At 44.4% G+C, this 20,991-nt stretch overlaps 1 protein-coding gene across 4 annotated transcripts in view; it reads left to right on the top strand.

Moving 5' to 3' along the window:
• The first annotated feature begins 4,774 nt into the window (after positions 1-4,774).
• The window catches only part of prkg2 (protein kinase cGMP-dependent 2), a 140,084-nt gene continuing 123,867 nt past the window's right edge, over positions 4,775-20,991 (top strand). For 3 of the 4 annotated variants that reach the window (XM_073065223.1, XM_073065226.1, XM_073065224.1), the window contains exon 1: positions 4,834-5,262. In XM_073065223.1, coding sequence (XP_072921324.1) covers positions 4,841-5,262 — 422 coding nt within the window. In that variant the 5' untranslated portion in view covers positions 4,834-4,840. Of the gene's footprint in view, positions 5,263-20,991 lie in introns of all 4 variants that reach the window. The other variant, XM_073065222.1, reaches the window with a different exon arrangement.

Here is a 20,991-nt window from a genome sequence, read left to right as displayed (position 1 = left end):
ATGTGCCAGAGAAGTCAGCTGCTGACAGACACATCAAACAATTACTGTAGCTATTGTTTGCAAGAGGAAGATATTTTGATATTTTTCTATGGATTCCAGCCAACAGTTTAACAGGACAGAGATCTTTCCTGGCAGGCAACTCTTGCAAGAATACTGAACACTTTTCACATACCCGTGTATTTATTAGTTGACTGTTTTGCCTGTATTCAACTTCATGCTATTCTCTATGGTGGGTTATCTGAAGTACCCGAAAATGGGCAGCTCTTCTCTATTCTACTTGATGCAGCAACATGTTCACTCTGAGGGCATACAGGAGTGAGATATACCAACTAGTGGAGTGGTGTCCCAACAACAATCTTGCACTCAACATCAGTAAGACAAAAGAGTTGATTGTGGATTTCAGGAAGGGTAAGACGAAGGAACACATACCAATCCTCATAGAGGGATCAGAAATGGAGAGAGTGAGCAGATTCAAGTTCCTGGGCGTCAAGATCTCTGAGGATCTAACTTGGTCTCAACATATCGATGCAGCTATAAAGAAGGCAAGAGAATGACTATACTTCATTAGGAGTTTAAAGAGATTTGGAATGTCAACAAAAATACTCAAAAACTTCTGTAGATGTACCATGGATAGCATTCTAACACTCTGCTTCACTGTCTGGTGGGGTGGGGTGGGGGGGTTTGGGCTACTGCACAGGAGCAAAAGAAACTGCAGGGGGTTGTAAATTTAGTCGGCTCCATCTTGGGTACTAGCCTACAAAATACCCAGGACATCTTCAAGGAGCAGTGTCTCAGAAAGGCAGTGTTCATTATTAAGGACCTCCAGCACCTAGGGCATGTCCTTTTCTCACTGTTACCATCAGGCAGGAGGTACAGAAGCCTGAAGGCACACACTCAGTAATTCAGGAACAGCTTCTTCCCCTCTGCCATTCGATTCCTCAATGGAATTGAACCCTTGAACACTACCTCACTTTTTAACATATATTATTTCTGATTTTGCACAATTTTTAATCTGTTCCATATGCATATATTGTAATTTATTTATTTTTACTTTTTTTCTTCTATATTATGTACTGCATTGAACTGCTGCTGCTAAGTTAACAAATTTCATGACACATGCTGGTGATAATAAACCTGATTCTGATTCTGATTAGATTAGAGTAAATTAGTTTAAGTTTTAGTTTTACATGACATATTACTGGGTTATGGTCACTATTACAGTCTGCATCTGGATATGAAATAGTTATTTAAAATATTACAGGAAACTCTAGATATATATTCGAAAGACCTCCGCCTAATCAGAAATCTGTACTGGGAACAAACTGCCGCTGTAAGAATAGATGGAGAAGTGAGTCAGTTTACAAAAATCAAGAGAGGCGTTAGACAAGGGTGTGTTTTTCCCCTGATTTGTTTAATGTGTACAGTGAAACTATACTACAAAAAGTGAGAGACATCTTGGGAATCAAAGTTGGCGGTGAAAACAGCAATAATTTCAGATATGTGGATGACACTATGTTAATTATGGAGGAAGAACTACAAAACAATTGATATAGTTGTTGAAGAAAGTGCAAAAATGGGTCTATCTATCAGTTGCAAAAAGACAATGAATGGTGATATCCAAAAGAAGCAGAAGCCTATCTGCAGGCTGAGAATAAATGGGGAAGACATAAAACAAGTACAGAAGTTTTGCTACTTAGGAAGCTGGGTGACATCAGATGGCAGGTGTGACATGGACATCAAATGAAGAATAGGGATGGCAAAAGACACCTTTACGAGAATGAAGAGTATACTGACCAATACTAAACTAGGCATGACAACCCGCCTCAGAGTACTGAAATGTTACGTTTATCCAGTTACATTATATGGCTCAGAATGTTGGACAATATCTAGTTACATGAGGAAATGAATTGAAGCAGCAGAGATGAGGTTTTTGAGGAGAATGCAAAGAATACCATGGACGAAATGAATATCTAATGAGGATGTCATGAACAGAGCAAGCACAAAAAGAGAAATAATGTATGAGATCATGAAAAGGCAACGTAACTTCACTGGACACGTGATTAGGAAAGAAGGGTTAGAATGCATGGTAATAATGGGGAAAACTGAAGGGAAGAAAGCAAGAGGAAGGCAAAGACAAATGACATTGGAGAAAGCAGCCAGAGAACTGGAAATGAATACCAATGAATTGATCCACTTGACCCGAAACAGGAGTGTGTGGGCCATGGCAGTCAAAGCTCAAACTGGGCACGGCACCTGATGATGATGATGATGATGAGATTAGTTTATTGTCATACACATCAAGGTGCAATAAATTCTTTGTAAAGCTCAGAGTAAATAGTACACATGGCAATGAAGAGAAAATTCAAGGCATTTATTGCATCGTTAGTTTCTTCTGTGGGTTTCATTTAACCTTTGCTGGAGTGTTTGAACTTCCACTGCTCTGTCATAGAGGGTCCATATAGAGGGTGCAGCTTTATTTGTCCACATTTCTAACCATTTACCAGAAAGATGGCAAATTACTTTAAATCTGATCAGCTGGTTCCATTTCTATTTGCTCTGATGCTGAGACAAGCCCTGACCATGCTGGGAGATAATGCTGGACTGCTTCACTCTGACGGCATGGAGACATTGAGTTTGCATTGCACTGAGCTGACTTTACTCTGTGAGGAGCTGGAGGGCTGGGTGAAAGCACCTGGCCGGTCAGGACTACCTGGCAAGTTCAAGGTGTGGATATACCAGCATGGAATCCCATCAAGGGTTCTTTGGCCACTGCTGGGATATGAAGTTCCAATCTCCATCATCGAGATCCCAGAGGAAAAGGTTGGCAGCATACTTGGGAGGGGGCTGGGATTGCCCAGCACTCTTAGCAGCTATGGAAAGAACACTGAGCTGTGGCTGCCCTTGAAATCCTTGGAGGAAGAGTTCAAGATGACAAAACCCAGAGAGGTGATGCAGTACAGGGAGTCCAGTGACCCAAAGATGGCCCAGGCAGGGATCATTGTGAGAACTGGGAGGAAGAGGAGAGTGAAAGTGGCCATGCAGTTGGCTGAAACTTGGCTGTGCCACAACGTCCTGGTGGGAGTGGTGATCGAGGAAGAACTAGCCTGAGAAGTTTTACTGTCCCCAGGCATGACATGGTTAAAGGGAGGGAGGAGCACAGGCTCATCCAGCCGTGGATGAAGGGAAATCCAGCAAAGCAGTGGGTATGAAGCAGCAGAGAGCTTGGACCGGGGGAGCAGGCCAGGGAAAGGAGAATGACATGGACTACTCTCTGATGAGCTGAGCCACACTGAACCAAGTTCCTTGTCCAGGTGGTGTATGACATCTTGCCCAGCCCATTCAACCTGTATAGCTGGGGGAAGGTTGATGCCCCTGACTGTCTGTTGTGCTCCAGGAGAGAAACCTTGGAGCACATCTTGAGCTGCTGCCCGAAAGCTCTTGGAGACGGCAATACCACATGACTAGGTACTGAAGACCATTGCAGAAGCAATTTTCTTAAAAATTAGTAATAGCAAACAAGCTCAACCCTGCAATCGAACCATCACCTTTGTGAAAGCTGGAGAGAAAGCAGAGGCAAGACTAATCCTCTCACAGGAATTCTGGCACCTGTTCATGACTGGCAGCTCATGACTCACCTGGAGAAAAACTGAAGTTCCCACAGCACATCGTCGTCCATCATGAGACCAGACATCCTCCTGGTCTCAGAGCAGCAAAGCACATCATCCTGCTGGGGCTGATGGTGCCCTGGGAGGAGTGTCCGGAGGAGGCCCGTGGGAGGAACTGGACAGCGACTGTCGGAGGCAGGGATGGAAGGCAAAGTGCATTCCCGTTGAAGTGGGCTGCCAGGGCTTCATTGGACAGTCTCTTCACAGAGCTCTCAGCACATTGGGTATCGCTGGTACGAGGAGGCAGAGAGCCAAGGGCAACATTACTGAGGCAGCAGAAAAAGCCTCTAGGTAGCTCTGGATGAAGAGAGCAAGTCCATGGGGGTCTGCAGCACATACTCCCTGAACACAAATCGTGGCTTCATCAACCACGGCTGGGTCGCCTGGGTGAGGGTGTCTGATGTTGAAAGACCCGAAACACCCACTGACCACTGATGATGTGGTCAGAGCATCGTGAGATGTATTCTTCAAATGATGGTACTGAGGGTGTAAACTCAAGGCTTAGGGGACCATCTGAAGAAATTTCAGTTAATTTACGCACAACAACTGATTGGGTTCACTTGATACAAAGCTGGAGCAAAATCAGGGATTTAGTGGTTTGAAAATCAGAATATATTTCAGAAGTATGTAACTGTTGAGGTTATCTTTTACATAATTTTTGAATAAAACTAGCTGTACCATATTTATGATAAACCTACAAGGAAAGAATGGAAGTTTTATTTTTTTGCCCTTCCAGTTGTGAAGGTACTTGAGCTGGTGATAGGACATAACTACAGCTTAATGTGAAATGCACGCAAGGCCATTACATAGAATTACAATTCTCCTTTAGCATTATGCAGGATTTATTTTAGTATTGACAACAATTGCATTTTGAGCTTGAGTTTCAATAAAGTAGAGAATCAGTACATATTTATGTGCCTGGTGGAAATACTGATGCATCAATGCCACATACATTAAGTTATTATCAAGTGACATGACCATTGTCAAGGGCAAAACAATAACATCAATATGAGTCAGATCCCATTCTCTATCCAAGTATTGGTTCAGGCACTGTGACTGTAATGATTCAGAGCTCATGACTGTGCATATGTTTGCAGATCTGAAACAAGATGGGAAATGGTTTAGTGAAACCCAAGCAGCTGAGAGAGCAGAGAAGTAACATCAACAACAGTACCATGAAGCTTTGGAGCAACTCTGGGACAAGGGTAAATGTTAAAACCACAGGAGATATCATCCAAGACCGATTACTGGAAGTTGAACTGGAGAATAAAAGAAAAGATGACCAACTACATCAGCAGCAGTGCAAGATTGAAGAACTGGAAATGCAGCTCAGCCAGCAGACCTGTATGATCGCTGAAATCACAGAGGAACTACAAGCCAAATGCATCCAAATGAACAAACTCCAGGATGTTGTTAAAACTCAGTGTGGGGTCCTTTTTCAGCCATCACCGCCACCACTGAGAACTGCTAATAAAGAGACTGCCAACAGGAGAGGAGCTAAGGAGGGCGTGTCAGCAGAACCTACCACCAGGACGTATGACTCCAGCAAACTGCCTGTGTTTTCCATGGAGGGAGCCAGGGTTCGAAAAGATTCAGGGTAATGACATGCACTTCCCTGGTTATGTGATTTATTTTAATTTGACAAATGCATATCAATGGCTTCTTTCATTATTATTTTCACCTTCCAACAAATATTTAAACTGGTAATCAGAGAACAGTTGCTGGTAGAAGGTGATTAGAGGTTACTTGAATTCCATGTTTCAGATCAGAATGTAGGTTCATGCATTTATTTTTGATCCTCATATTTTTGTAGTTAAAACACCACAGCAACCCAAGTTCTCATCATGATATGTTCAATCAATGGCACAATGTTGTTTTTTTCTTGTTAGGGGTGACTGTTTCAAAATGGTTGTCAATACTGATTTGGAAACTGACTGGACTTCACGCTAATGGATGGAATATTTACAGAAAGAGAATGCTGATTGTCACAATAGCAGCCTCTGTTAAAATTATTTAGTGCACACAATTTGAACAGCAGTATCGACCATCTACTCACAATATGAGCTAGGCAAATCTTATTTGCTGCTTGTATGTCATAATAACCAGCATTTCCACCACCTGCACCCCACCAATATTATAAAATGCAAATCTAAATCAGATTTCAGTTCTTGAGATAGATTTCCTCTTTTGCACATGAAATTAAAATCTCCTCTGAGTGGTATAGATGGAAATAGTGGAAAATTATTTAGGGGGACCTCGACATTCATTACAAAGCCGAACAGATTTTCTGCCCATTTAAATTACTCACACAAGAGAGGAATAATTGTCCCTGTTCTTACAAAAAGATGAAGAATCAAAGTATGTGACCCTGAGATTCACCTTCTCCATTGATAGCCACGAAACAAAGTAAATCATGGAACCTGCATAAAGAAAAATATCAACCACTCCCCCCCCACCCCCATGCCCCATGCAATGGCAAAAGAAAAATGAGTGAAAAGCACAATATTAAGCACGAATCCACAAAGTCATTGGAAGAGTCTAGGCATATTCAGTTCAGTCTAGATCAGTTTACCATTGCAAATGATAGTTTATGTGGCATCTGTCACAGGCTGCTATCCAGTGTCATATACAGTATTTGGGCAGCATTTATTGCCTCCCTGGGAGCTCTGACACCCTCTACCTCATTTTCCTGCCCTTTCCCCACATGCCCTGAGCTCTCCAATGTACTGAAGTCTATTGATCTTGGTGCTGCAATCTCTGTGGCAGTTTTATACTTGCTCTGCAAATTTGTTCATATTTAATTAACCAGATCATGTGAAGATGAGAGTTAAAGTATCACAATTACTTGATTTTTTTTCTTGCTGCTGTGCACTACCAGGTTTTGTTCGTTTTAAGATTTCTGTTTAACTAATTTAAATTTCCTCAACCAGCGACTGAAACATTTAGATTCACTTTCTTTTGAGCAACAATAGGCACCCTGAAATGGTTGATCATTCTGTGTTCCTTGCTGTCTAGTTCCGAAGGTATGCTAATACATTTTTTCCACAGTGTTATTTCACCTGACTCTGATTAGCATTATCAGGTCAATGTCAGTTTCCTGGGGAATATTCCATCAGTCCCATTCCATCTCCTCAGCTCACTGTAGCCCTGCAATTTAGTTTCTCCTTCGTATCCATCATCTCCATTTTGATCACTCACCTTCACTAAGAGGCATATTATAGTGGGTAATTAACCGACCAATTCCTATTTCAGACATGGGAGGAAACCTGTACTTGACAGAAATCTAAATGATCCGAAGGAGAACGTACAATTCCAGCAAGCACCCAAAGAGTTTGAGAGCATCTTCAGGCTGTGTGGCAAAATCTGGGCCCAGAGCGTGTCGCTGGGTGGCATGGTTTAGGCCCAAAGCCTTTCTCTGCAGTGGTGCCTGCTGGGTCCTAATGCGAGGTACTCTATGTTGTTTGGACAATTTAAATGCCAGCCGAGATAGACGGGAAAGACAGTTTGTTGGGATTTTGCTCGCTGGGGCCGAGGCTATAAAGACTGTTCTGGCTGTAAGCACCATGCCTGCTATTATGATGAGCTGATACCAAGGCTTTGGGCTGACTCTGAGCTGCTCTGGGATTTGGAAAAATGTATTTAATTTGGTTTCGAATGGTTACTCGCTTCTATTGTTTGTGCGATTTGTTTTTTTTTCCCTTTCTCTTGTACATTGGGTGCTGATCTGTATTTATTTATTTATTTATTTATTTTTAATTGGGTTCTTTTGGATTTCTTACTTTGTGGCTACTGTAAACAAACAAAGCTCAAGTTTGTATAATTTATCCAGTCTTTGATAATAAATGTACTTTGAACTTTGAAGTTAGGATCAAAGCAGTACCTCTGGCCCCATGAGGTGGTATGATATCTGCTGCATCATTGTGCCAACTCCATTGCTGTATGATGTCATTGATGTCATGATTTTAATCAACACAACCCCAATCCCAGCCCAGAAGGAGGTCTAGTGCATATCATTGCCACTATCTGTTTCTCAATCAATTTTTCCTTAGTGCCCCAACTTGCTTCTAACAAGCTTCCTCTGGAATTGAGGTAATCTTTAGGACAAGTTGGAAGCTTTTCAAACTATGATACTTTGGCTCTAGATGTTCATCAGGACTGGTGTAGTGAACCTGATGCACCATCAATAACTCTCGGAGACAGGAGGCGAACAATAGGCTTTTATTAGCAGCAAAAGTGACCACAACATCTCGGAGACTGAGGGAGGAGCAGTGCCTCCAATCACCTTTATCCAGGGGTCTGTGGGAGGAGCCACAGGAGCAGTCAGCAGAGGGACGTGTCCAGACAGATATACACATAGTTTACCACAGAACCGACCCAGAATGTTGACATGTATCTTTTGTCTCCATGGTAGCTGCTTGATCCACTGCATTCTTCCACCATACTGTTTTCATTTTGTTCTGAGAATGGAGACCTAATTACTTAATCACAGATGTATCTAAAAAAGTAGATGAGAGAAGAGCAATGGAACTTGTCCATCTGGACTCAAGGTAGGCCTTCAACAAGGTCTCATGTGATAGGTCGGTCCAAAGGAATCCAGGGAGAGCCTGTTAGGTGGATTCAAAATTGAGTTGGAGATAGGAAGCTGATGCTAGTGACGTAGTATGCTGTAGGGATCAGTGTTGGGATCCTTGTTATTCATTATTTATATAAATGAATTGGTTGCGAATGCACACGTCTTGATCAGCACAAAATTAGAAGGTGTAGTTAATAATGAAGAAAGTTACTGTAGATTACAGGGGAAGTGACAAGTAGATTTCAATGCATATAAATGTGCGGTGATGTATTTTGGAAAGTCAAACCAACAGAGGGTCTACACTATGAATGGTAGGACACCAGGGAATGTAATGGAACAGTGACCCAGGAGTACATGAGCATAGTTCATTGAAAGTGTGTCGCAGGTGAAGGCATTTAGCTTTCATCAGTCTGGGCACTGAATTTAGCAGCTGGGTTACTATGCTGAAGGTACGCATGGAAAACTCTACTGCTTTGTCACCCTGTTACAAGAAAGATGTGGTTAAACTGGAACAAGAGCAGAAAAGAGTTATGACGGTATTGCCAAGACTAAAGGCCTGAGTTATTGTTATGTTTTGTAACTCCGAAAACTAATTGAAAGAAAAACACAGGAGCTCAGGATAACTTGTCCACTTAGTTTTTCTTCAGTGAGGCAAACAGGAATGAGGAGGTGACACGAGGAAATCCGCAGATGCTGGAAGTTCAAACAACAGCACACATTCTGGTATTTCATACATATATCCAATAATGAATTATGTAAGCAAACAAAGAATGCTTAATCAAGCAATACATTTCCAATATTACTTGAATATTACTAAAATATTAAATACGCTATACTTACGGGGAGATGTTGGCCAGGCTGAGCCTTAGGAGAATCGAGGGGCGACCTTATAGAACTGTTCAAAATAATGAGAGGCTAGTTAAGGCAGACAGTATAGTCGGCCCTTCTTATCCGCGGGAGATTGGGTCCGAGACCCCCCGCGGATACCAAAAATCGCGGATGCTCAAGTCCCTTATTTAAGCAGAATCAGCGCTGTGGGCTTGAGGACCTAGCGGAACCCAGGACTTTATTTAACATGTTGAGACCGGTGGGCATTAGGACCCAGCGTAGCTCTGAATCCGCGGTGTTTCTGTTCACGAAAATAATCGCGATTGCGATTGAAAATAAAGTGGAAATAATAAAGTGATCGGAAAGAGGTGAAACGCAATCGGTCATTGGAAAAGCGTTAGGCTACAGTCGGTCAACGATCGGAACAATTTTAATGGAGCATGTGAAAGGCCCTGCCCCGATGAAAGCTACAATTATTAATAAGCCACGCAGTGGTTTAGTTATTGGCTTTTGGGTTTTTGATCCTCCACATCAACCCGGCATGGCGGAGAGCGCACTCGATTGCGGTCTGTCACCGGATCGAACTCGGGAAGAAGTTCCTGAGCCAGCGCTGATACACACGTTCTTAAGTGTTTTATATGCATAGAAAGGTAAAATGTATACTATATACGAATGCAAACGTTTGACTAACTGACGCTAAATAATACCGGATGTACCTGTTCCGACTTACTTAGTAAGAGAACTTCCGATTTTTTTGGATCCCGATCCACGATAACCCACGCACATCCTCCCGTATACTTTAAATCATCTCTAGATTACTTATAACAGCTAATACAAAGTAAATTATGTGTAAAATAGTTGTTATACTGCATTGTTTAGGGAATAATGACAAGAAAAAAAGTCTGTACGTGCTCGAACAACGAGTGCTGGATGAGTACTTCCGGGTTTTCGCGATTCGCGGTTCGTTGAGTTCGCGGATAAGGAGGGCCGACTGTAACTGTCTTCCTCAGGGTCGGGGAGTCTAAAACTAGGAGATATGGATTGAGGGTAGGAGAGGAAAGATTTAAAAGGGAACTGAAGGGAAATCTTTCATGCAGAGGGTGGTTGGTGTATGGAGCCAGCTGCAGGTACAAGAGAATCATTTAAGAAGCATGCAGGGGTGGGGCTTGAAGGATATGGGCAGGCACCATGATTGACATGAACTTGATTCTTAAATGGCTTCTATCCATACCATATTGGTCTGTGACTCTATATCTCTAATATGGAGGTGGCACAGAGAGACCTATCTATGATGCTGTTAGAAACACAATAAAGCACCTAAGAGATATTCTCAAAGCTAAAGAGAGGAAAAAAGAACAAGTGATACTATGAAATTTGACTTGCAGCTTTGTTGCAGTGTTCTGAAAATATATAATGCAATATATCTGGTCTACTTGAAGTAGACCTGAAATTCATTTGGTGTGAGGGAAACAAGCTGGGCAAGATCCTCACAGTAACCTTTAGCTACCAGACACATGAATCCCTCAGCTAGAAAATTGAAGACAGCGAATTTCACCACTAAATTTGTTCCTTCCCCTTCACTCGGGTTATTCAAAAGGTGTCCTTTCTAATTGTGAGCTGTATTTCAAGCTTTCTCTAGTACAGAGACAGCCTTGCGTCATCATCCTGGTTTCTTCACCATTCTTGATGACATATCTCTCTTAAACCGTCCCTGGTTTCTGGCGCTGAAGGACTGTGAATGCACTTTCTGCCATTACACGAGCCCAAGAAGGTGGTCTTTCCTGAAAGAGAAACATTCCTGAGAGGTTTCACAGATGCTGCCTGACACTTCTTTTAACCATGGAATTGTTGCAGAACGTGATACTCCACAGTTAATAGCAAGGTTATCTACACTTGCCAGTAATGCAGCTTTTCTCAATCAAATATTGTGAAAATCAAAACGTTATCTTCCACTTTACCCTGACCTCCAGCAGCTGCTGTATATCATTAGCTTACCCATTTTAATTATTTAAATAAAAAAAGAAAACACTGAAAACAATCAGTAGTCAGACAGCCTCTGTGAAATCTCCTAAGAGTTTTACAGAGGTAACCAAAAGGATCGATGAAGGTAGAGTAGTGGATGTTGTTTAGATGGACTTTAGCAAGGCCTTTGACAAGGACTCCATGGCAGGCTATTCTGCAAAGTTAGAATGCATGGGATCTAGGGAGAGATAGCTGATTGAATTCATAATTGGCTCAGTGCTAGGTAATGGAGACTGACAGTAGAAGACTGGTCATTGGCTAGAAGCCTGTGATGAGTGGTGTGCTACAGGAATCAATGTATAAACAACTTGAAGGTAAATGTACAAGGCAGGGTTGGTAAATTTGTGAATGACACTATAGTGAAAATGATTATAAAAAATTACAGAGGGATGTTGATCAACTGGATATATGGTCTGAGGTTTAGCAAATGGCTTTCAAGTCAGATAAGCGTGAAGTGTTGCATTTTGGTAAGCCAAACAGGGCAGGATGTAACCAGTGAATGGTAAGACCCTGGGAACTATTATGGAACAGAGGGACCCAATTTGCTGAAAGTAGCTTCACAAGCAGATAGGGTGTGACGAAGATGTCTGGCATGTGGGTCTTTATCAATCAGGGTACTGAGTATGCCAATTGGGACACTCTGTTGTGGTGGGACATAGAACAGTACAACATAGGAACAGGCACTTTGGTCCAAAATATTATACTGAACCAATTAAATAAGTATTCAAATGACCAGCTAATTTTTTCTGTCCACACAAAGTCCTTATTCTTCCATTTTCCTTACATCCATGTACCTGTATAACCAACTCTTAAAAGCCCCTACAATATCTGCCTCTACCACCATCACACGCAGAGCATTCCAGGCACCCATCATTCTCTGTATAAAAAACTTCCCCCTCACATCTCCTTTGAACTTACCTTAAATACACACCCTCTGGTATTAGACGTTGCCACCTTGGACATTAAGGATACTGTCTGTCTACTCTTCCTATGCCTCTCATAATCTTATAATCTTCCAGTCTTCTACTCAAGATGGCGCCTGCATACAATGCTCCTTCGGTTGACATCTTCTGGATAATCACAAAATCATATATTTCGCTTCTTTTGTGTTTTCTATGGTTGTTTTTCATCTTGACTGTGATTCTGGAACTGTTGGAGCCTATGATTTGCAGTTTGGAGATTGTTTGGGTGTTCCAGCGCTCTGCAGTCTCCGACAGGATTCCAAAATGCAGAGGCAGAGTGTGTGAACTTTGTCGTCAGAAGGTTACGTCGATGTTTGACTCCATTTCGTCAATTAAAGATTCCATTATTTGCCCATTAAAGCGACAATGGAGATTAAAGCATTGAGGCGAATGTTGTGGAGAGGGGAGACTGCCTTTTGATCACTGGTGGGATTGCACTGCTACTGGAGAGGGGAGACTGCCTTTTGATCGCTGGTGGGATTGCACTGCTACTGGAGAGGGGAGACTGCCTTTTGATCACTGGTGGGATTGCACTGCTACGGAGAGGGGAGACTGCCTTTTGATCGCTGGTGGGATTGCACTGCTACTGGAGAGGGGAGACTGCCTTTTGATCACTGGTGGGATTGCACTGCTACTGGAGAGGGGAGACTGCCTTTTGATCGCTGGTGGGATTGCACTGCTACTGGAGAGGGGAGACTGCCTTTTGATCACTGGTGGGATTGCACTGCTACTGACAGGGGAGACTGCCTTTTGATCGCTGGTGGGATTGCACTGCTACTGGAGAGGGGAGACTGCCTTTTGATCACTGGTGGGATTGCACTGCTACTGGAGAGGGGAGACTGCCTTTTGATCGCTGGTGGGATTGCACTGCTACTGACAGGGGAGACTGCCTTTTGATCGCTGGTGGGATTGCACTGCTACTGGAGAGGGGAGACTGCCTTTTGATCGCTGGTGGGATTGCACTGCTACTGGAGAGGGGAGACTGCCTTTTGATCACTGGTGGGATTGCACTGCTACTGGAGAGGGGAGACTGCCTTTTGATCACTGGTGGGATTGCACTGCTACTGGAGAGGGGAGACTGCCTTTTGATCGCTGGTGGGATTGCACTGCTACTGGAGAGGGGAGACTGCCTTTTGATCACTGGTGGGATTGCACTGCTACGGAGAGGGGAGACTGCCTTTTGATCGCTGGTGGGATTGCACTGCTACTGGAGAGGGGAGACTGCCTTTTGATCACTGGTGGGATTGCACTGCTACTGGAGAGGGGAGACTGCCTTTTGATCGCTGGTGGGATTGCACTGCTACTGGAGAGGGGAGACTGCCTTTTGATCACTGGTGGGATTGCACTGCTACGGAGAGGGGAGACTGCCTTTTGATCACTGGTGGGATTGCACTGCTACTGGAGAGGGGAGACTGCCTTTTGATCGCTGGTGGGATTGCACTGCTACTGGAGAGGGGAGACTGCCTTTTGATCGCTGGTGGGATTGCACTGCTACTGGAGAGGGGAGACTGCCTTTTGATCACTGGTGGGATTGCACTGCTACTGGAGAGGGGAGACTGCCTTTTGATCGCTGGTGGGATTGCACTGCTACTGGAGAGGGGAGACTGCCTTTTGATCGCTGGTGGGATTGCACTGCTACTGACAGGGGAGACTGCCTTTTGATCGCTGGTGGGATTGCACTGCTACTGACAGGGGAGACTGCCTTTTGATCACTGGTGGGATTGCACTGCTACTGGAGAGGGGAGACTGCCTTTTGATCGCTGGTGGGATTGCACTGCTACTGACAGGGGAGACTGCCTTTTGATCGCTGGTGGGATTGCACTGCTACGGAGAGGGGAGACTGCCTTTTGATCACTGGTGGGATTGCACTGCTACTGGAGAGGGGAGACTGCCTTTTGATCACTGGTGGGATTGCACTGCTACTGACAGGGGAGACTGCCTTTTGATCGCTGGTGGGATTGCACTGCTACTGGAGAGGGGAGACTGCCTTTTGATCACTGGTGGGATTGCACTGCTACTGGAGAGGGGAGACTGCCTTTTGATCGCTGGTGGGATTGCACTGCTACTGGAGAGGGGAGACTGCCTTTTGATCACTGGTGGGATTGCACTGCTACTGGAGAGGGGAGACTGCCTTTTGATCGCTGGTGGGATTGCACTGCTACTGGAGAGGGGAGACTGCCTTTTGATCGCTGGTGGGATTGCACTGCTACTGGAGAGGGGAGACTGCCTTTTGATCGCTGGTGGGATTGCACTGCTACTGGAGAGGGGAGACTGCCTTTTGATCACTGGTGGGATTGCACTGCTACTGGAGAGGGGAGACTGCCTTTTGATCGCTGGTGGGATTGCACTGCTACTGGAGAGGGGAGACTGCCTTTTGATCGCTGGTGGGATTGCACTGCTACTGGAGAGGGGAGACTGCCTTTTGATCGCTGGTGGGATTGCACTGCTACTGGAGAGGGGAGACTGCCTTTTGATCGCTGGTGGGATTGCACTGCTACTGGAGAGGGGAGACTGCCTTTTGATCACTGGTGGGATTGCACTGCTACGGAGAGGGGAGACTGCCTTTTGATCGCTGGTGGGATTGCACTGCTACTGGAGAGGGGAGACTGCCTTTTGATCACTGGTGGGATTGCACTGCTACGGAGAGGGGAGACTGCCTTTTGATCGCTGGTGGGATTGCACTGCTACTGGAGAGGGGAGACTGCCTTTTGATCACTGGTGGGATTGCACTGCTACTGGAGAGGGGAGACTGCCTTTTGATCGCTGGTGGGATTGCACTGCTACTGGAGAGGGGAGACTGCCTTTTGATCACTGGTGGGATTGCACTGCTACGGAGAGGGGAGACTGCCTTTTGATCGCTGGTGGGATTGCACTGCTACTGGAGAGGGGAGACTGCCTTTTGATCACTGGTGGGATTGCACTGCTACTGGAGAGGGGAGACTGCCTTTTGATCGCTGGTGGGATTGCACTGCTACTGGAGAGGGGAGACTGCCTTTTGATCACTGGTGGGATTGCACTGCTACTGACAGGGGAGACTGCCTTTTGATCGCTGGTGGGATTGCACTGCTACTGACAGGGGAGACTGCCTTTTGATCACTGGTGGGATTGCACTGCTACTGGAGAGGGGAGACTGCCTTTTGATCGCTGGTGGGATTGCACTGCTACTGACAGGGGAGACTGCCTTTTGATCGCTGGTGGGATTGCACTGCTACTGGAGAGGGGAGACTGCCTTTTGATCGCTGGTGGGATTGCACTGCTACTGGAGAGGGGAGACTGCCTTTTGATCACTGGTGGGATTGCACTGCTACGGAGAGGGGAGACTGCCTTTTGATCACTGGTGGGATTGCACTGCTACTGACAGGGGAGACTGCCTTTTGATCGCTGGTGGGATTGCACTGCTACGGAGAGGGGAGACTGCCTTTTGATCGCTGGTGGGATTGCACTGCTACTGACAGGGGAGACTGCCTTTTGATCGCTGGTGGGATTGCACTGCTATGGAGAGGGGAGACTGCCTTTTGATCGCTGGTGGGATTGCACTGCTACTGGAGAGGGGAGACTGCCTTTTGATCGCTGGTGGGATTGCACTGCTACTGGAGAGGGGAGACTGCCTTTTGATCGCTGGTGGGATTGCACTGCTACTGGAGAGGGGAGACTGCCTTTTGATCACTGGTGGGATTGCACTGCTACTGGAGAGGGGAGACTGCCTTTTGATCGCTGGTGGGATTGCACTGCTACTGGAGAGGGGAGACTGCTTTTTGATCGCTGGTGGGATTGCACTGCTACTGGAGAGGGGAGACTGCCTTTTGATCACTGGTGGGATTGCACTGCTACTGGAGAGGGGAGACTGCCTTTTGATCGCTGGTGGGATTGCACTGCTACTGGAGAGGGGAGACTGCCTTTTGATCGCTGGTGGGATTGCACTGCTACGGCGAGGGGAGACTGCTTTTTGATCGCTGGTGGGATTGCACTGCTACTGGAGAGGGGAGACTGCCTTTTGATCGCTGGTGGGATTGCACTGCTACTGGAGAGGGGAGACTGCCTTTTGATCGCTGGTGGGATTGCACTGCTACTGGAGAGGGGAGACTGCCTTTTGATCGCTGGTGGGATTGCACTGCTACTGGAGAGGGGAGACTGCCTTTTGATCGCTGGTGGGATTGCACTGCTACTGGAGAGGGGAGACTGCCTTTTGATCACTGGTGGGATTGCACTGCTACTGGAGAGGGGAGACTGCCTTTTGATCACTGGTGGGATTGCACTGCTACGGAGAGGGGAGACTGCCTTTTGATCACTGGTGGGATTGCACTGCTACTGGAGAGGGGAGACTGCCTTTTGATCGCTGGTGGGATTGCACTGCTACTGGAGAGGGGAGACTGCCTTTTGATCACTGGTGGGATTGCACTGCTACGGAGAGGGGAGACTGCCTTTTGATCACTGGTGGGATTGCACTGCTACTGGAGAGGGGAGACTGCCTTTTGATCGCTGGTGGGATTGCACTGCTACGGCGAGGGGAGACTGCCTTTTGATCGCTGGTGGGATTGCACTGCTACGGCGAGGGGAGACTGCCTTTTGATCGCTGGTGGGATTGCACTGCTACTGGAGAGGGGAGACTGCCTTTTGATCACTGGTGGGATTGCACTGCTACTGGAGAGGGGAGACTGCCTTTTGATCACTGGTGGGATTGCACTGCTACTGGAGAGGGGAGACTGCCTTTTGATCGCTGGTGGGATTGCACTGCTACGGCGAGGGGAGACTGCCTTTTGATCGCTGGTGGGATTGCAATGCTACTGGAGAGGGGAGACTGCCTTTTTTTTGCAGGGTGTTCGCTCTGTTGCCAGAGAGGTAAAAGCTTGCTGCTGTGAGCGGAGAATGTTACCCAGGTTTTCTGCATTTTTGATATGGACTTTGACTATAGACTCTTTTTCAGTCTTATCGTTTTTTTATATTCTGCGTTTTTCATCCTTTCTCGTTCTATTTGTGTGTGGAGGAGGGGGACTTGGGGGTTGGTGTGCCTGTTCTGTTTTGTTTCACTTTTTGTGTGGGGAGGAGGGATTTAGGTATTGATGATTGTGCTGCAATTCCTTTCTTTATTGGTTTCCTGGCTATCTGGAGAAGAAGAATTTCAGAGTTGTATATTTTGATAATATGCCTCTATCAGATTTCCCTTCAGCCTCTGACACTTCAGAGAAAACAACCAAATTTTGTCCACCCTTTCACTATAGCATGTGGCCTCTAATCTAGGCAGCATCCTGGTAAATCACTTCTGCACCCTCTCCAAAGGCTTGACATTTTATAATGGAGCAACCTGAACTGTATGCAACTCCAAATGTGGCCTAACTAGAGTTTTACAAAGCTACAACTTAACTTCCTGACCTTTGAACTCAATCCCTCAACAAATAAAGGTAAGCATGCCATATGACTTCTTAACCATGGTATCAACCTGTGTAGCCACTGTCAGGGAGTTATGAACTTGGACCCCAAGTTCCCTCTGCTCATTAACATTGTTAAGGGAGTTGCCCTTAACACTGTACTGTCTCTTTACATTTAACCTACCGAGGTGCAATGCTTCACATTTGGCTGGGTTAAACTCCACCTGCCTTTCTCTGCCCATACCTGCAGCTGATCTATCCTGTTGTATTCTTTGCCAGCTTTCTGAGCTATCCACAATGCCACCAATCTTCATATCAAATGTAAATTTACTAACCCATCCAACTAAATTTTCATCCAGGTCATTCATATACAGTACATCACAAACAGCAGAGGTCCAGTACAGTTCCCTGTGGAACACTACTAATCAGAGAACTCCAGACCACTGGAGACAGTGTGGATTTTTTCTGGTTTCCCTTTGGATCATCTCTACTGTAATAAGAAGACTTTTGTTTTGCATTAGGGAGAATACATCAACAGTGTCCTCTTTGTAAATACTTAAGTTATTTCTTCCATCAGCATTTCCACGATTAATTATCCTCTTGAATTTGATACTGTAATTTGATCCTCTGAGAAATAGAGCCCATTGCTGCATTCACACCCTTCTGCGAATTAAAAATGGATACCAGTTATTGATGATCTGTAATGAGGATAAACTCTCTCTCATACGTGTCCTGGTTGAAGTGTTTTACAGCCCAAGCCAGACCCAGTCTCTCTGTCAATCTGTGTGTAATTTTTCTCTGCAGTGATAAGAGAACATGATGCAAAGGCTATGAGGTGTTTACTTCAATCACTCATAACCTGTGACTTGACTGCACCAAAACTATAAAGCGAGGCATCAGAAGCAAGCTTCACTGGATGATGTGGATCATAATGTGAGTCTAGTGTCTGACATGTCCTTTGTCTTTTGGAAAGTCAGCTCACATTGCTTTGTCCATTGCCATTTCTTCCTGATCTATAGTAATGGGTTCAAGGGGTGGAGCACAGTAAAAGGTTTGGCAGGAACCCGTTGCAGTAATTGGCAAATTCTGAAAAGGACCACAACTATGACAATTCCTTTGGTCTTGGGGCATCTGGCACCAATTGACTTTTCTTAACATACATGCATAATACTTGTGTGCAATGATGTAAGCACACTAAGTGATGCTTGCTTTAAAGTATTCACACTTGTTGCATCATACTCTGAGCCCATAATCTAATCTTTTTAACACAGTCTGGAGATTTTGGAGATATTCCTTGTCACCGTCACCAGGAACAATGATGTCATCGAGATAACCCTGAGTGCATGGGCAGCTTTGAAACACCTGCTCCATAGATTTCTGACAGAGTGCAGGTGCAGATAATACTTCAATCAGCCTATTATGGCTATAAGCTCTTTGTGAGTATTTATGGTGAGAAATACTTAGTACTCGTCTTTCATCTCCATCTGCAGGTAGGCCTCAGCTAATTCCACTTTGCTGAAGTTTTCCCTCCAGAAACGTTTGAAAAATATCTTCTATCCCTGGCAGAGGGTATTGATCTACTTTCAGTACAGGGTTGATGGTGACCTTAAAATCCCCACAGATCCTGACAGCCTCATTTTTCTTGGCTACTGGAACCACTGGCGTTGCCCATGGGCTCCACTCAACCTTGGAAAGAATTCTTTCAACCTACGTGGATGGACTTTATAAAACTTGGGTTTGGCATTTTCATTTAGCACTATTTTATCATTGATATATTTGAGTTTTCCAATGCCATCCTTGAACACTACTGTGGATATCATCCAGTATCTACCTTAATTCACTTTCAGTTCACTCTATTGCAGGGGATGTGGCATGTAAATGTAGTTGCAGATCCAGTCAGGTTGTAGTGGTCTCAGCCAATCGTGGTCCAACAGTGTTGGTTCTTCTGTTTTTATCTCAAACAAATGCAATGTGTTGTATTTCACTGTTGTGAATGTCATTCCCACAGCAGTTATCTTTTCTCCAATATGAATTCTTATTTGGATATCTGCAGGTTTCAGTTCAGTATCTTTGAAATGTTGTAAAACAGCATGCAGGTTAGTACTCTTTTTGAAACTATAACTTCACTTTTTATCTTTTTCTCGTTCCTGTGCAGTCAATTTATGTGTCCTACTTTGTTGCATTTTCTCCACGTTTCACCATTAAACCAGCATTGGTCTGGTGCATGAGAGCTCCTTTCTCAAAGTAACACAGTTTGTTTGACCAAGTAGGTTTCTGTTTAGACATTAAAATTTTATTCACACTCAATTTCATTCCTGACTGCAGCTTTATTAAGTCTCTGGCTGTTTCCTTTGATACATTGATTTCAACTGCTTTTTTAAATGTGAGTTGTGCTTCAGTTGGGAGCTGTTCTTTAATATTTTCTTGTAAGATTCCACGAAGTAGACAATCTCTCAGTGCATCATTAAGCCCATTACTGAACTGACAATGCTCGGACAGTTTCTTCAATTCAGCAGCCTAGGCTTTTGCAACCTAATGCATTCTGCACTCAACAACGGTTTTGGTTCTAAATGTTCCTGCATTATGTTCACAATATCAGCAAAGCTCATTTTGGCTGGTTTGATTTGGAGCAGAGCAGTTAAACTTCTAAGCAAATGGTATGTTCTTCCACCAGTGTTCTACTCAGTGATGCTGGCACTTGTTTCTCATTGGCTGTTACGTTTACTTCAAAATATGACTCATTTTGCTCAGTATACATCGTCCAGTTATCTGTTCTGAAATTTATTTACCGTAGATTCCGGATTTTAAGCCGCTACTTTTTCCCCACATTTTGAACAGCTTTGAACTTTGCGGCCTTTAAAACGGAGCGGCTAATACATGATTTTTTTCATGCCGCCTCGTAAACATTTTGCCTCATAACAGTAGACCAATAAAATTGATGAGTAGTTCACAGAGGTCCAATGAAATTGTACGATAAATCAAGCGCACTTTCACAATTAAATTATTGTAAATCAGTCATTTGTACTCACCCTCATCAACATGGAAAACACTCGAAGAAAAGCATTGTGCTGCCTTTATGGCAGTTACTTAGTTTATAATATTTTCGCTTAGTAATTCATTTTCTAGTTAAAGTTAGAAGAGTTTTAACTATATTTGTTTTCTGTACTACATCGCGGGATGCTATGACGTCACACCCGGTTTCGCCGCGTCTTGTGGGAAAAATGCCGTTTGCGATAAAACGGGACGGAGGGAGGGAGCGCATTACGCGAGCGGCTTTGGATCTGAGCGAACACTGCTTTTAAGTTAAAGGCGATCAATAACTTTTCCTGGTAGGCTGCAGTATATATATTTTTTACCAGTCGTTAGGAGATATTGGAATGTTGTTCAGTAAAGAAGTATACGCAACGTATATTTAAAAGTAGCCGCGTTACGGGCACGGTTCGAAAAAAAGCATTTGCAATATGTATTTGTTTTTGTTACCATATGGATTTAATTAAAAGTTAAAAAATCCTCACGTGTAATATCTTTCTGTGTAAATATCTCATATTACAACGTGGGACACCTGCGGCCGAAAA

The sequence above is a fragment of the Hemitrygon akajei genome, chromosome 13, assembly GCF_048418815.1.
Source record: "Hemitrygon akajei chromosome 13, sHemAka1.3, whole genome shotgun sequence".
NCBI classification, from domain to species: domain Eukaryota; kingdom Metazoa; phylum Chordata; class Chondrichthyes; order Myliobatiformes; family Dasyatidae; genus Hemitrygon; species Hemitrygon akajei.
Note: the sequence above shows the minus strand (reverse complement) of the source record. Positions and strands in the feature narration are given on the sequence as shown.